Raw genomic sequence first — 12,326 nt, forward strand, 5'->3', positions numbered from 1 at the left:
GAGGAAATACAGATAGTACAATCTGGTTAATGACTATTAACGTTTAAAAAGAAATCAGAGTACTTTGTTTTAACCAATAGAATTACACCACTTTTTTAACAAAACAAACTTTATTGTATAGAAAACTTAAACAAAAGCACGATTAATTAACAATATCATTTATAACTGTATGTTATACGCTCAGGCTTACTTCCTACTTCCCCTAAGAACTCTCTTATAAGACACATCAATCTTAGTTATTTACTTCTGTCGGGACCACCTATAAGTATGCCACAGTCTTCTGGAGAATTCTCTTCAGCTGCAGCTATTCTTAGACTTCATTTGCCCTTTCTTGACTGTGGATGCCTCAGTTCCTTGTTCGGGTTATTTTTCAATACTTCCAAGCTAATCTGCTTGTTCATTTATTTTGCAATAAGACATTGTGGGGCCCAGATACTTCCACTAGTTTCAAACTAGAGAATCTTCCAGCTCTGTTCTCTCAAAGCTCAAAATTGAGATTAAGCCTCACCTGCCTTCAGTGTGGTCAACGATGGAGTTAATTTCTTCCTGTGCCTATCTAACTGTCATTTACTTTAGCTATTGTCTCTCAGCAAACTGCAAACCACATCAGGTCTAAACTGCAACTAAAAACCTCTCCCAGCAAACACCCAGATAAATTGAAACCAGAGAACCTCCCTAAGCTTCACCCTTCTCCGTGACGATGTAACCTGCTTTGGGGCATCCTCAAATCGATCTTTAAGTCAATTATCCCTCACTTACAATTTTTTTTGATCTGATGAAGTAAATTGGTTTTACGGCCTTTCAGGGTTTACTGAATGCTTTTAAACTAATTTAACACTAACTCCCAAAGCAAAAACATCTTTCTGGAATGCCATTGCTGCAAGGTTGGGGATCTCACACCTCCAGCTCTTTAACTAAGTAAGCCCACCTGCTGTTTTATGACCTTCCCTTTCTAGCTGTTAACCCCCTTAAATCAACATGGCTGTAGCTTCTTAAGTATAATAGACTGCAAGCTCACTTTAATTGCATTTATCCCATTTTCTGCAATTAGACTTTAATTCTTAAAACTACAAGTTATATCCTAAAATTAAAAGACATATTCTAAAACACATGAACTATGAACTCAGTTTTCACAACAAAATATGAAGAAAGACTTGAAAAAATGTTTCTTCCTTCACAAGAATGGCGCAGATTTCAGGACAATGATAGACATGTTCAAAATTATGAAAGGATGGAACTGTATATAGCAGAGCAGACTGCTTTCAGTGGTGACTTATAATTAGGGGCTATAGATAGAAGAAGAAATAAAAGAGGCTTAGAAGAAGGCTGTGAAATTATTGAATTCACCTTCAGGATCATTGGTTGAGACAGAAACTGTTGACGTTGAAGATTAGCTGGGATAGGTGGATGAAAGAAGACTAAATGAAGGGGTATGGGGAGAAGATGAGTTAATGGGACTTAAGGCTATTTGTTCACATGCAGGGTAAACATAGTCACAGGGTAATTGGGCCCATGGCCTGCTTCCCTTTTATGACTTCAGTGTATTTCTTACAATAGGGAGCTGTTTAGGTATCACTGTTTGGGGCAGCATCTACACTTCTCCAATGCTGTAATATTTAATTGGCAACTTTTCCTCCTGATATCAGTCCAAGCACTTGCTATCAATTTTAAATTACAGAGGATAGATTTTCTTATCTTCAGGGCTTATTTTTCCAATTCTTTGGACCATCATTTCTAGCAAAGTTAAGTAAGGTAAAAGAAAACTGTAGGGTGACAGCATGTCTATAACCTGTTGCTCTAACATGGTGGTATTTAAAAGGAAACTCTTCCCTCCTACCTTTATCCAGTTTATCGCTCCTGCAATGGATTTAAATTCCTGACAGTCCAGCAAGTTCGATACAGGAAGGGGAGATTTAAAATCAGCAGGGTGAGCCAGTGCTAAAGTCAAGAGTGGTGCATAATGCTGAAAGGAGCAGAGCAGTAGTTGATGGAAATGAAATGAAGAACAGAGAAACTATTCTTGGGCACCATCTGACAGGATTTGGGTGGAACAATATGTTGATCCTCATCTTGTACTGTTTTATTTTTCAGATAGAATTTGGTCCCAGGTGCAGGGCAATCTAATGCAATAGCTACTTTTTATATGTGAATATATCTAGTAGGCGAAGGGTGAAAGCCAATAGTGGATGACACTGCCAGGGCTGAAGAGAAGATGAGATGAAGCAAGAAGTAGTGGTCACGTGAAGGCTACAGCTGGAAGGGACAGTAGTTTCACAGGTTGGAGAATCTGAGAAAGAACAAGATAGAACAGGAAACGTTGCAGCAAGTAGAAATTTTAATAGAGGGAAGTAGGCAATGTATTTGGAGTGTAGAAAAACTGTTCTTGCTATACAGCTATTGATAAAATAGATAACAGTGGTAACTGAGAGAAGTTGGCAGCTAGAGTTAAGACTGCAATAGAAACCTCTAAAACTAAAGTAAAGAAAACTAGTTCCAAACTTACTACTTCACAGAGAAGTTTTGTTATAGTCGTCATGTGTGTTGTAATGCATGCATTTCACATCTGGTTGCATAACTACTTTACTACTTTTAATTGTGTTTCTGTGGGATTAGATGCTGCCTTTTTCTATGTTAGTTTGAAATAATGATGTTTTGTTGCTTTTTCAGAATCTGGTTGATTCAGCAAAACCACTTTTACGGAAGGCGATACAGATCTCTCAGCAAACGCCTTATTGGCATTGTCGACTGCTCTTTCAGCTTGCAGTATGTACCTTTTGTTTTTGTATGGCTAGTGGGAGTTTCTTGGCATAGAGTGAAAGAACATTTTTAGCATTAGAGCGCATGAAATGTTGAATCACAAGCTGTTCAACTCAGATTACCTCTGGGCAGCCTGGTGATGTTCCAAGTAGAAACTAATGAGTTTGCATGTGCAATTATCTGCCCCACAGCTTCTAATTTCACAAACTCCATTTATATGTTCTTTCCTCTCCATTTTTTCCTCTCCCCTCCCCAAGGTGTTGACTCTCATAGGGTACTGTTCAACTCACAGCCGCTGTCAACCCTCCCTTTCCATTGTATCATTAATGTTAAGAGTGGCTACACTTTATGGCTCAACTGTGAAACCAAAAGCCAAACCTTGGGTGTTTCTTCACAAGGAAGGAAAGGAACGAAATCAGCAAATAGCATGTATATTTGTGGCACTTAGTTACAAGCGCCCATTCTTTCTTAAAACCTGGACAATGAGTGTTGGTTGGCTATCCACTCTCTGACCTCTGGGCACTGAGCATTAAATAAGGGAGCAAAGAATTGCATTTATATAATGCTTTTCATGACCTCAGGATGTCCTGAAGCATTTACAACCAGTGAAGCACCTTTTGAAGTATAGCCAGCGATGTAATGCAGGAAATGTGATAGCCAATTTCCACACTGCAGGTTCTCACAAATAGCAATGTGATTATGATCAGATAACTTTTTTTATTTATTAATTCATGGAGCGGGGGAGCGTCACTGACAATGCCAGTGTTTATTGTCTATCCCTAATTGCCCTTAAAAAGGCGGCGATCTTGTTGAATACAACCGAGTAGCCTGCTAGGTCATTTCAGAAGGCAGTTAAAAGTCAACCACATTGTTGTGGTCTGGGGTCATATATGATCCAGATCAAGTAAGGGCAACAGATTTCCTTACGAAAGGGTATTGGTGAACCAGATGGATTTTAATGACAATCTGGTAGTTTCCAAGATCACCATGATTGACATTAGATTTTTATTTCACATTGATTTAGTTAATTGAATTTAACTTTTTCGGCAGCTGTGGAATTTGAACTCCAATTTCCAGATCATTAGTCCAGACCTTTGAATTACTAGTCCAGTATCACAACCACTGCTACCATACCCCCCATTTACTGATGTTGCATGATAGATAAATATTGGCCAGAATACCTGGGAGAACTGCCCTGCTATTCTTCGAAATAATGCTATGGGATCTTTGATATCCAACTGAGAGAGCAGGTAGCGTCTCAGTTTAATGGCCCATCCAAAAGATTATAACCAGTGTCATTATTGCTACCTGGCTGAGATCAACTAATTTAGTGGAGACTGAACATTTCTGGTTCCACCTTGGAAGCTGAAGAAGAAGCTGTAGTTCTAGTTTAAGCCAGATCATTGTACACTAAAATTAGCAAAGGTGGGAGAGAGAGAGAGATTAAACTGACTGGTCATGAGGTGCTTCTTCATTTTAAAAGGGGGAAAGCAATAAAACAACGGACAAATTATTTTCATCTCAGCAACAGAGTCATAATTGCAAAGATCCAGAAATAGGCCACTATTTGTATTGAGGGAGCAAATTCTGTAAATGCCTGCCTCAGTATTAACTCCAATAATTGTATATAAGGGAAGAATGAGTCCGAAGCTGGTCTTTTACCTCAAGCAGGTTTTATTCTTCAACCAGCTCAACAGAGTGACAGTCTCCCAGTTCCTTTCCCCACTGGAATGTTACATTTCTTTTTACGCAAGCACCCTTGACCCAAAGAACTACAAACACCAGGCTGCACATGTGCAGCCTGCTCCAGTCACGTGGCAACTCCTAGGGCCTGTCTGGACTCGTAATTCCCGACCTCCACCCTACAACGAGTCAACTGGAGTGTTACTGATATGTTTTTGTTAACAGTTCTCAACCACCGAACCCATAGAGAGTTCGGCCTTGGCGTTTCAGGGCATAAACCACATCCATGGCGGTAACAGTCTTGCGTTTAGCGTGTTCCATGTAGGTGACCGAGTCTCGGATTATATTTTCCAAGAAAACCTTGAGAACCCCGCGAGTTTCCTCATAAATGAGGCCGGAGATGCGCTTAACGCCCCCGCGACGAGCGAGGCAGCGAATAGCAGGTTTAGTGATTCCCTGGATATTATCTCGGAGGACTTCCCGGTGCCATTTCGCACCCCCTTTATCGAGACCTTTCCCGCCTTTGCCTCTACCGGACATCACACCCGGAGACAAAACTTTGCAATCAAACTGGAGTGTTACAACTGTACCCGTTTATGGATGAGCTAATTCCCATCACCTGTTTTAACAATGAAATTGTCTTAATGTAATTGCAATCATCAAGTTGATTGTTATTGAACCTTGAGAATGCAATTGCTGTTACATTGACACTCAGTCTCATGGAACATGTTTCAGGTTATAGGGGTGCCACATTTGACCTTTGTATTTCATGAAGTGGTGAGGGAAAGTCATCCAAGGCTCCCACTCTTGATAACTCTCACGATCTTCTAATGGACTGTTTGTAGTGTGGCAGAGATGCCACACAGCCGATAGATCAGTGGCGTGAGGTACCAGACGTGACTTGGCATCCTTGCAGTCTTACCCCAGCACCAGATGTCATCTGCAAATGGTGGCAGGGTGGGGACATGCAAATTGAAAAGAAACAAGGCTACCAGGAGGTTAGTCTGTCTAGTGCCTCGTAGACCCATAACCAAGCCTACAGCATTCGATGTGTTGATTACCATGGCTATTGATGTCCTGACAGATGAAGGCTGATCTCAATTGTACAATTTACATTTCCACATATTAAGATGGCTGTAATAAGAATTTAAAGAAAACCTTTATTTCTCACTTTGTTTCCCTTCCTACCAGCAACTACACACGTTAGAAAAAGATTTGGTTTCAGCATGTGACCTCCTAGGAGTTGGAGCCGAGTACGCAAGAGTAGTGGGATCAGAATATACAAGGTAATGGCAAAGTCTCAGGGATTGAGGGCTACCACCCTGCTGTTCCCACAGACGAGCGAAATAAGCCAAAGCCCCAATTTTCCAGATTTCTGTGTCAGAATATCTGCTTCAAATGTATAATTGTTACCTTCTTCAATTTGCCCTTCAGTCTTAAATGTAAGCTTCTAGAAAGACGCAGAAAATTCTTTATCTTTCATTTGTGCTAGCGACAACATGAGGATCATTCTTCCACATTCTAAGATTAAGCATTCTGCTGTTGTTAAAGGTTTTATCTCTCTGCTGGTAAAGGCTGGAAAGTCCTGGGCTTGTTTTCTGGCCTGTGTTGAGTTTGCTGATTTGGCAGCAGCTGGAGTGTTGGAAAGGGCCTCAGTAGTCCAGGACAGGGAGGGAAATATTAACTTGCCCCTGATCACAATCCTTTAATTTCTTCTAGGAGGTGTGGGACCTTTGGTGAAGACACAATGCGAAGCTACTTTGTTAACGCCTCAGATTTTAAATTCTCATTGTTGTATGCAAATCACTCCTTGGCCTCACCTCTCTCTATTTCTGGAACTTGGTCCAGCACTACACCTTTTTTTTTGGGTGTTTGAGAGAGGTATGTTGTCCCAGGACAATGGGAAAAATTTGTTCCTATGTTTGAAAAAAGCCCAGTGACCTAGAACACCCATCTTCAACATGCAGCACTCTCTCAGTGTTACACATATGTCACCTGGGATAAAAGAAAGCATTTGAGTGTTAATTTTTAAACTATTAATAGCCTGGTGTGTCTTTACTATTCCTCCTGATTTTATAAGAGATGGGTTTTCTTTATCATAAAGAAAGATTTGTATTTCCGAAGTGTCTTTCATGGCCCTGGGAACATCCCATAATGCTTTATAGCCAATGAACTTCTTTTGAAGTATAGTTAATGTTATAATGTAGGAAATATAGCAGCCAGTTTGCATTCTGCTATGGCCCATAATAGCAATGTGATAATGACTAGATAACTTGCTTTTTAATGTTGCTGGTTGAGGCCCAGAATACTGGTGAGAATTCCTCTGCCCTTCCAAAAAAGCCCTGTGAGATTTTTTATGCCCACGAGAGGGTCACGGACCATGAGTTTACATCTCGTCCAAAAGCTGGCCTTCACTGCAGTGCTCCCTCAGTACTGCACTGAAGTGTTAGCTGTGCTCAAGCCTCTGGAATGGGATTCTGGAGAGGCAAAAGCTAATTTAACTTTCTGACTTTCTTAAATTTGTCCTTGTCATTTACCTAAAATGGGTTATAGTTTCATGTGTACATTATTAAATTAAATTCACATTGTAAGTATAAACTTGTCTCTCTTCTCTTTCAGAGCACTCTTCCTCTTAAGCAAAGGCATGGTAAGTTTTTTTTTTCATTTAGTTAAATTAGCACCCAACCTTTTGTGCAGAGTTTACTCTCTAATCTGCAGCTAGTGAATCCGTCACTATAGAAATCTTCGAATTGATACAGGGAACCTTAAGGAATCCTGTGTGTGGAATAATGTAACATACTCACAGGTGTTCTCTCAATGTTGATTGGAAAGGAGAGCTGCAGAAATCCAGCTCTTGCCATTGGATAATTGTCTTCAGTGGTAAAAAGAAGTACCAAGAAACAGTGGCCCACCCCAGCAACCAGGTGGATTATGAAATATAGAGAATTTGCATTTCACCAATGAGTAGCCGTGCCATACAGAACAAGAATGCCCCTTCCCCATTTTCAATCTCCCAGTTTGTGGTTATTTAGCCAGCCTCGTTTGGGTTGGCACCGGATGTGCACCAGTTTGTCCAAATGGGTTGGGATAACTGAAATTATACAGCTCCTGATTGCTATCCTGAAGAACGTGTGTGAATAACCAGGACCCAGATCCAATTTGACTCTGCTACCCTACGCCCATGTCCCAGTGTATACTCTGCTGACAGTCACAGTCCAGGCTTATGCATGAATACTAGCCACTGGGGTGAGATAGTGGAGTTCACAGGGGATTGTAAAATTTAACCACTGCAGAGTAAAAAATTGAGTGGAGAAAATTGGCAAAGGAGAAAAGTCCTTTTTTGAAAAATGTAAAATTTATAATAGATGGCACTGAACTGCCAGCTAATATGTATGCTATCCAATACTGAGCAGCTCTTCAGCCCACAATTTCCTGACTCAAGCAAGAATGCTGCCACCAACCAAACTGAGCTTACATACTTCAGACACTTCAAATCTATCTTTTATCACCCTGCCCTCCGAAAAAAGGATCACTTTTTAAAACCCTCTGGGATATTTTGCAGCATTGTTTATATGGAGACAGCCCTGGTGTTAGAATCTGCTATCATAATGCCGGTAGACAGTGATACCCATGATAATCAGTACCAGACAACAGTTAGGTAACCTGACCAGCCCTAGTAAGTATCAAAATCTTTGAGCTGGATAAGCTCGATGAGGAGGGGAGGGGGCCTCTTGAAGGAGGAAATACTTTCAAAAAGGGCACAAGCTAATCCTATTTTAGCCTCCATATCCTGCAAGGGGCAGAGTCATTGGAAAGTGACCATAGACACTCCCAGATACAACATTTGGGTTTGTGTCCCTGCTTTATAGAGAAGGTTTGGAGGGCAGTCACAGGAGTGCCAATGATAATTGATTGATGGTGATTGTTTAAATGCTGCTTTAGGTTGTAGTTGTGATTTTTAATGTTGGTGTGTTCTCCTTGTTGGTCTCCAGCTGCTGTTGATGGAGCGGAAGCTGCAGGAAGTTCACCCTCTCCTGACTCTGTGTGGCCAGATTGTGGAGAACTGGCAGGGTAATCCCATACAGAAGGAGTCACTACGTGTCTTCTTCCTGGTGCTACAGGTCACACACTACCTGGACGCAGGGCAGGTGAGCAAAGAGAATTCCTCTAAAAATTTCCAGCACAAAGGTGGAGGCAGCAGCAGAAGTGGAGTGGGGAAATACAGTACCATAGCTGTATAAATAGGCCAATGAGAGAAATAGTTTAGAAAAAGAGGGCCACAGGGCCTGGAATAAAATCTGACCCATTCTCATCATTCCAAAAGGATGTGAGAGTGTTGGTTCTGGCCTGAATGCTGAGTGTGCAATTACAATACACTGGGCACAGTGCTAGTGTTGCTGGCTCCTGTTATGCAAGTTGTGCAGCTGGTGGCAATGCTAAAGTAGACTTGGGTGATTTGTGAAGTGCTTCTGGCTGGATCAGAAGAAAGGCTGATCAGGCTGGGGCTCTTTTCTCTATAAAAGAGAAGGCTAAGGTGATCTGATAGAGGTCTTTAAAATTATGAAGGCGCTTGCTATGGCATATATAGAGAATGTGTTTCCACTTTTAGGGGAGTACAGAACTAGTGTCATAACAATAAGAAAGTCACTAATAAATCCAGTAGGGAATTCAGGACAAACTTCAGTACCCAGAAAGTGATAATTTCAAACTCAGTACTGTACCAGAAGAGGTAGCTGAGGAAATTGGAATTAATACTTTTAAGAGGAGAAAGGCATAGAAGGGTATGCTCATGGGGTAAGATGCAGTACGGTTAGAGAAATGGGCTGAATGGCCTGTTTCTGTGCTGTAATTCTAGGTGAGTTTTTCACGGGAACTGAAAAGGTTCAGAGGTGGCCTGAAGCAGGTTTTCAAGATTGAGAAGGATGATGACGGGCTAAAAAATAACTTATCGTTCGTACCAATCAGTAGGATAGCAGCAAGCGGGCACAACTCATTGCAAGGGGAATTAAAATGGAGGTAAAGAAAAAAATCTTTATGCAGAGGATAATATGAACAGCCGTTTAGTAGTACAGAACTTGAGTATTGCTGAAACAATTCTTAGCACTACGATGCAGTAGCAACAGGAGTGGTATTCACCACAAACAGGATACTGCCATCAAGCCAAAAAGATGTTCTGCCTGTCACACAAATGAGTTATGTGGGATATGAATTTCGGTGCCAATGTGATGCCATGTATGTAGGCCGTATGTATGCCCCAAAGACTGGCGGATTGTATCAAACAGCATGCCCCTTCAGCTGTTCAAGGTACAGACCATACCCAACCAGGCTATGCTTGCAAAACTCAAAACAGTGTCCAACATTAGATGTGATTCTGCAATTGGACAACATTTGCTAAATAATCCTCAGTGTGCTAAGAATTACGCTGACAACCAATTTAAGTATGTCCGTCAGGTTCGCAGGTTGGCACATTTGTATGTACCAGAAGGTACACATATTAACACATGGTCCTGTTCTTTGCAGACAAAAAGAATACGTACATATATTGCGCCTGTTTCAGCTAAATAATTAAGTGACAGCCGTTCGCTGGTGCATTCCCTGTGGCAACGCCTCTACCAATCAGAGTCCACTTGCCAACCAACTCTCTCTTCGTACAGTATAAATTGTTGTTTCCTTTACATTTGATATTCTTGTGAATTATCCTAATAAATGCAAGACAAAAAGTTTCGACAAAAAATGTCTCTCTTTTTCAGCAAAAATAAGTATAGTGAATTTTCTGCCACAAAACATTATTGAAGCAGAGTCCACCGGTACAATTGAAAGGGAATTAGATAGTTGCTTGAAGAAGGGAAATATGAAATGATATGGAGAATGAGCAAGAGAGAGTAGGATTAGGCTAAACGACTCCGGTGGAGAAAAATACCTGTGCACAGTTGAGGCTAAACGACCTGTGCCTGTGTTATGAAGTTCTCTGATGAATGATGTGTCCTGGTCTGGGGGAGCAGTCTGCTATGTCCTGGCCCTTGGATATTCTAAGTGTGTGTTCAGCACAGTTTGCTGCCTCAGCACAGCAGCCTTGCATTAAATATTCCTGGAAACTGAAGAGGTCAGGAGCTGAGCAATAAGCAACCCCAGAAAATTATTTGCCACGCTTGTGGATGAACCTTAGCATAAAAGTTTGTGTTGACATGGCAATTTATAGCTTAAATGTTGACACTTCAGTGTGAATCAAAAGTGTAGACCTACACAGGAGCTGAAGAAAATAAGTCATGCACTTAGAGAACAACTTTCCCGATGTGAAGGCATTGGAGAGAGTACAGAGGAGATTCGCAAGAATGATTCCATGGGTAAAGAATTGTAACTATGAGGATAGATTGAAGAGGTTGGGACTGTTTTTCTTGGAGAAAAGAAGGCTGAGAGAAGTCTTCATTGAGGTATTCAGGATCCTGAGGGGTATGGATGGGTAAATAGTGCCAATTCAAGAGAACATGAAGAACTAGAGGGCACAGATTCAAGATAATTGGCAAAAGGAGTAAATGTGAAGTGAGGATTTATTTTTCACCCAGAGGATGGTTGGAGTCTGGAACATACTTCCTGAAAGGGTGGTGGGGGCAGGTTTGATCGAGGTATTCAAAATGGAATTGGATTGTTACCTGAAAAGAGAGAATGTGCAAGGTTACAGAGATAAGGCAGGAATTGGTGAAATGCTCATTCAGAGAGCCACTGCAGACTTGATGGGTTGAATGGCCTCCTGCCCTGTAAAGATACTGTAATACCTCTGGACATCCCAGTGCTCTTCACAGCCATTGAAGTTGTTTTTGAAGTGTAGTCACTTGTGAAATACAGAAACCGTCTCTTTCTCTCTCTCTCTTTCCCCCCCCCCTCCCCCAAAACCCCTGGATAAATATTAGTCTGAGTACTGCCTTTCTTCAAATAGCAATGTGGGATCTTTTACTTCCACCTGAGAGGGCAGTCAGGACCTCAATTTAACTTACCCGAAAGATAGTTTGTTTGACAATGCAGGGCTCTCTCAGTACTGCACTGGGAGTGTCAACCTAGATTATGAGCTCTTGTCACTAGACTGGAATTTGAAGCCACAACCTACTGACTCGAGGAACCCATGTTTAATTGCTTCAGTAAGTATGTGTCTGAATGTGCACCTGTTTGAATAATAGCTTCAGAAAATGTGAATGTACTTTTTTGAGAACCCAATTTTAAAGTAAGAAAACAGCATGTGAATAATGAATAATCTGTGCTATTCTTGAAGGTAAAAAGCGTGAAGCCCTGCCTGAAGCAGCTGCAGCAATGTATTCAAACCATCTCTACGCTACATGATGATGAGATCCTGCCCACTAATCCCGCAGACCTCTTCCACTGGTTACCTAAGGAGCATATGTGTGTACTGGTTTATCTGGTGAGGAAGCGCTGTGCATTTTTTTGGGAAGTGGAGGAGTCAGTGATACATGTTGTTACACACTTAGAGGAGAACACGATGCTGTTTGAGAAGTAAATATCAGAACTGGGAAAACGTTTCATTTCTCACCTTGCTCAAAACCTATTACATTTCTGATGAATTCTGCAATTTTGGATCATAACCTCTCTCCCCATTTTGTTTTGTTTTTTGGTTTGGGTTTTTATTTCTCTCTCTCTTTTCCTTTGCTTTTGGACCACAGCTGTTCAGGATCCTGCCTTTTGCACCTTCTCTAGGCATATCTTTTGTTTTTCTTTATTTTTCCCATTACCACCCTTTGGTCTTGCACCATGAATCCTTTTGTTGTTTAATCTCTCCTTTCCATCACCCTATCTCAGAACTTCCCTTTTATTCTTCTTCCCAGCCTCTCTCCCCACCCACCTAACCCCATGCCCCCTTTCACTTTCTCAAAGACTTT

At 41.2% G+C, this 12,326-nt stretch overlaps 1 protein-coding gene across 1 annotated transcript in view; it reads left to right on the top strand.

Moving 5' to 3' along the window:
- The window catches only part of mau2 (MAU2 sister chromatid cohesion factor), a 62,431-nt gene that overhangs the window by 11,893 nt on the left and 38,212 nt on the right, over positions 1-12,326 (top strand). The window contains exons 4-8 of the mRNA XM_041204217.1: positions 2,668-2,763; positions 5,632-5,726; positions 7,060-7,087; positions 8,433-8,588; positions 11,705-11,851. Of these exons, the coding sequence (XP_041060151.1) occupies positions 2,668-2,763; positions 5,632-5,726; positions 7,060-7,087; positions 8,433-8,588; positions 11,705-11,851 (522 nt within the window). The remainder of the gene's footprint in view (positions 1-2,667; positions 2,764-5,631; positions 5,727-7,059; positions 7,088-8,432; positions 8,589-11,704; positions 11,852-12,326) is intronic.

Source organism: Carcharodon carcharias, chromosome 14, assembly GCF_017639515.1.
Source record: "Carcharodon carcharias isolate sCarCar2 chromosome 14, sCarCar2.pri, whole genome shotgun sequence".
Classification (NCBI taxonomy): domain Eukaryota; kingdom Metazoa; phylum Chordata; class Chondrichthyes; order Lamniformes; family Lamnidae; genus Carcharodon; species Carcharodon carcharias.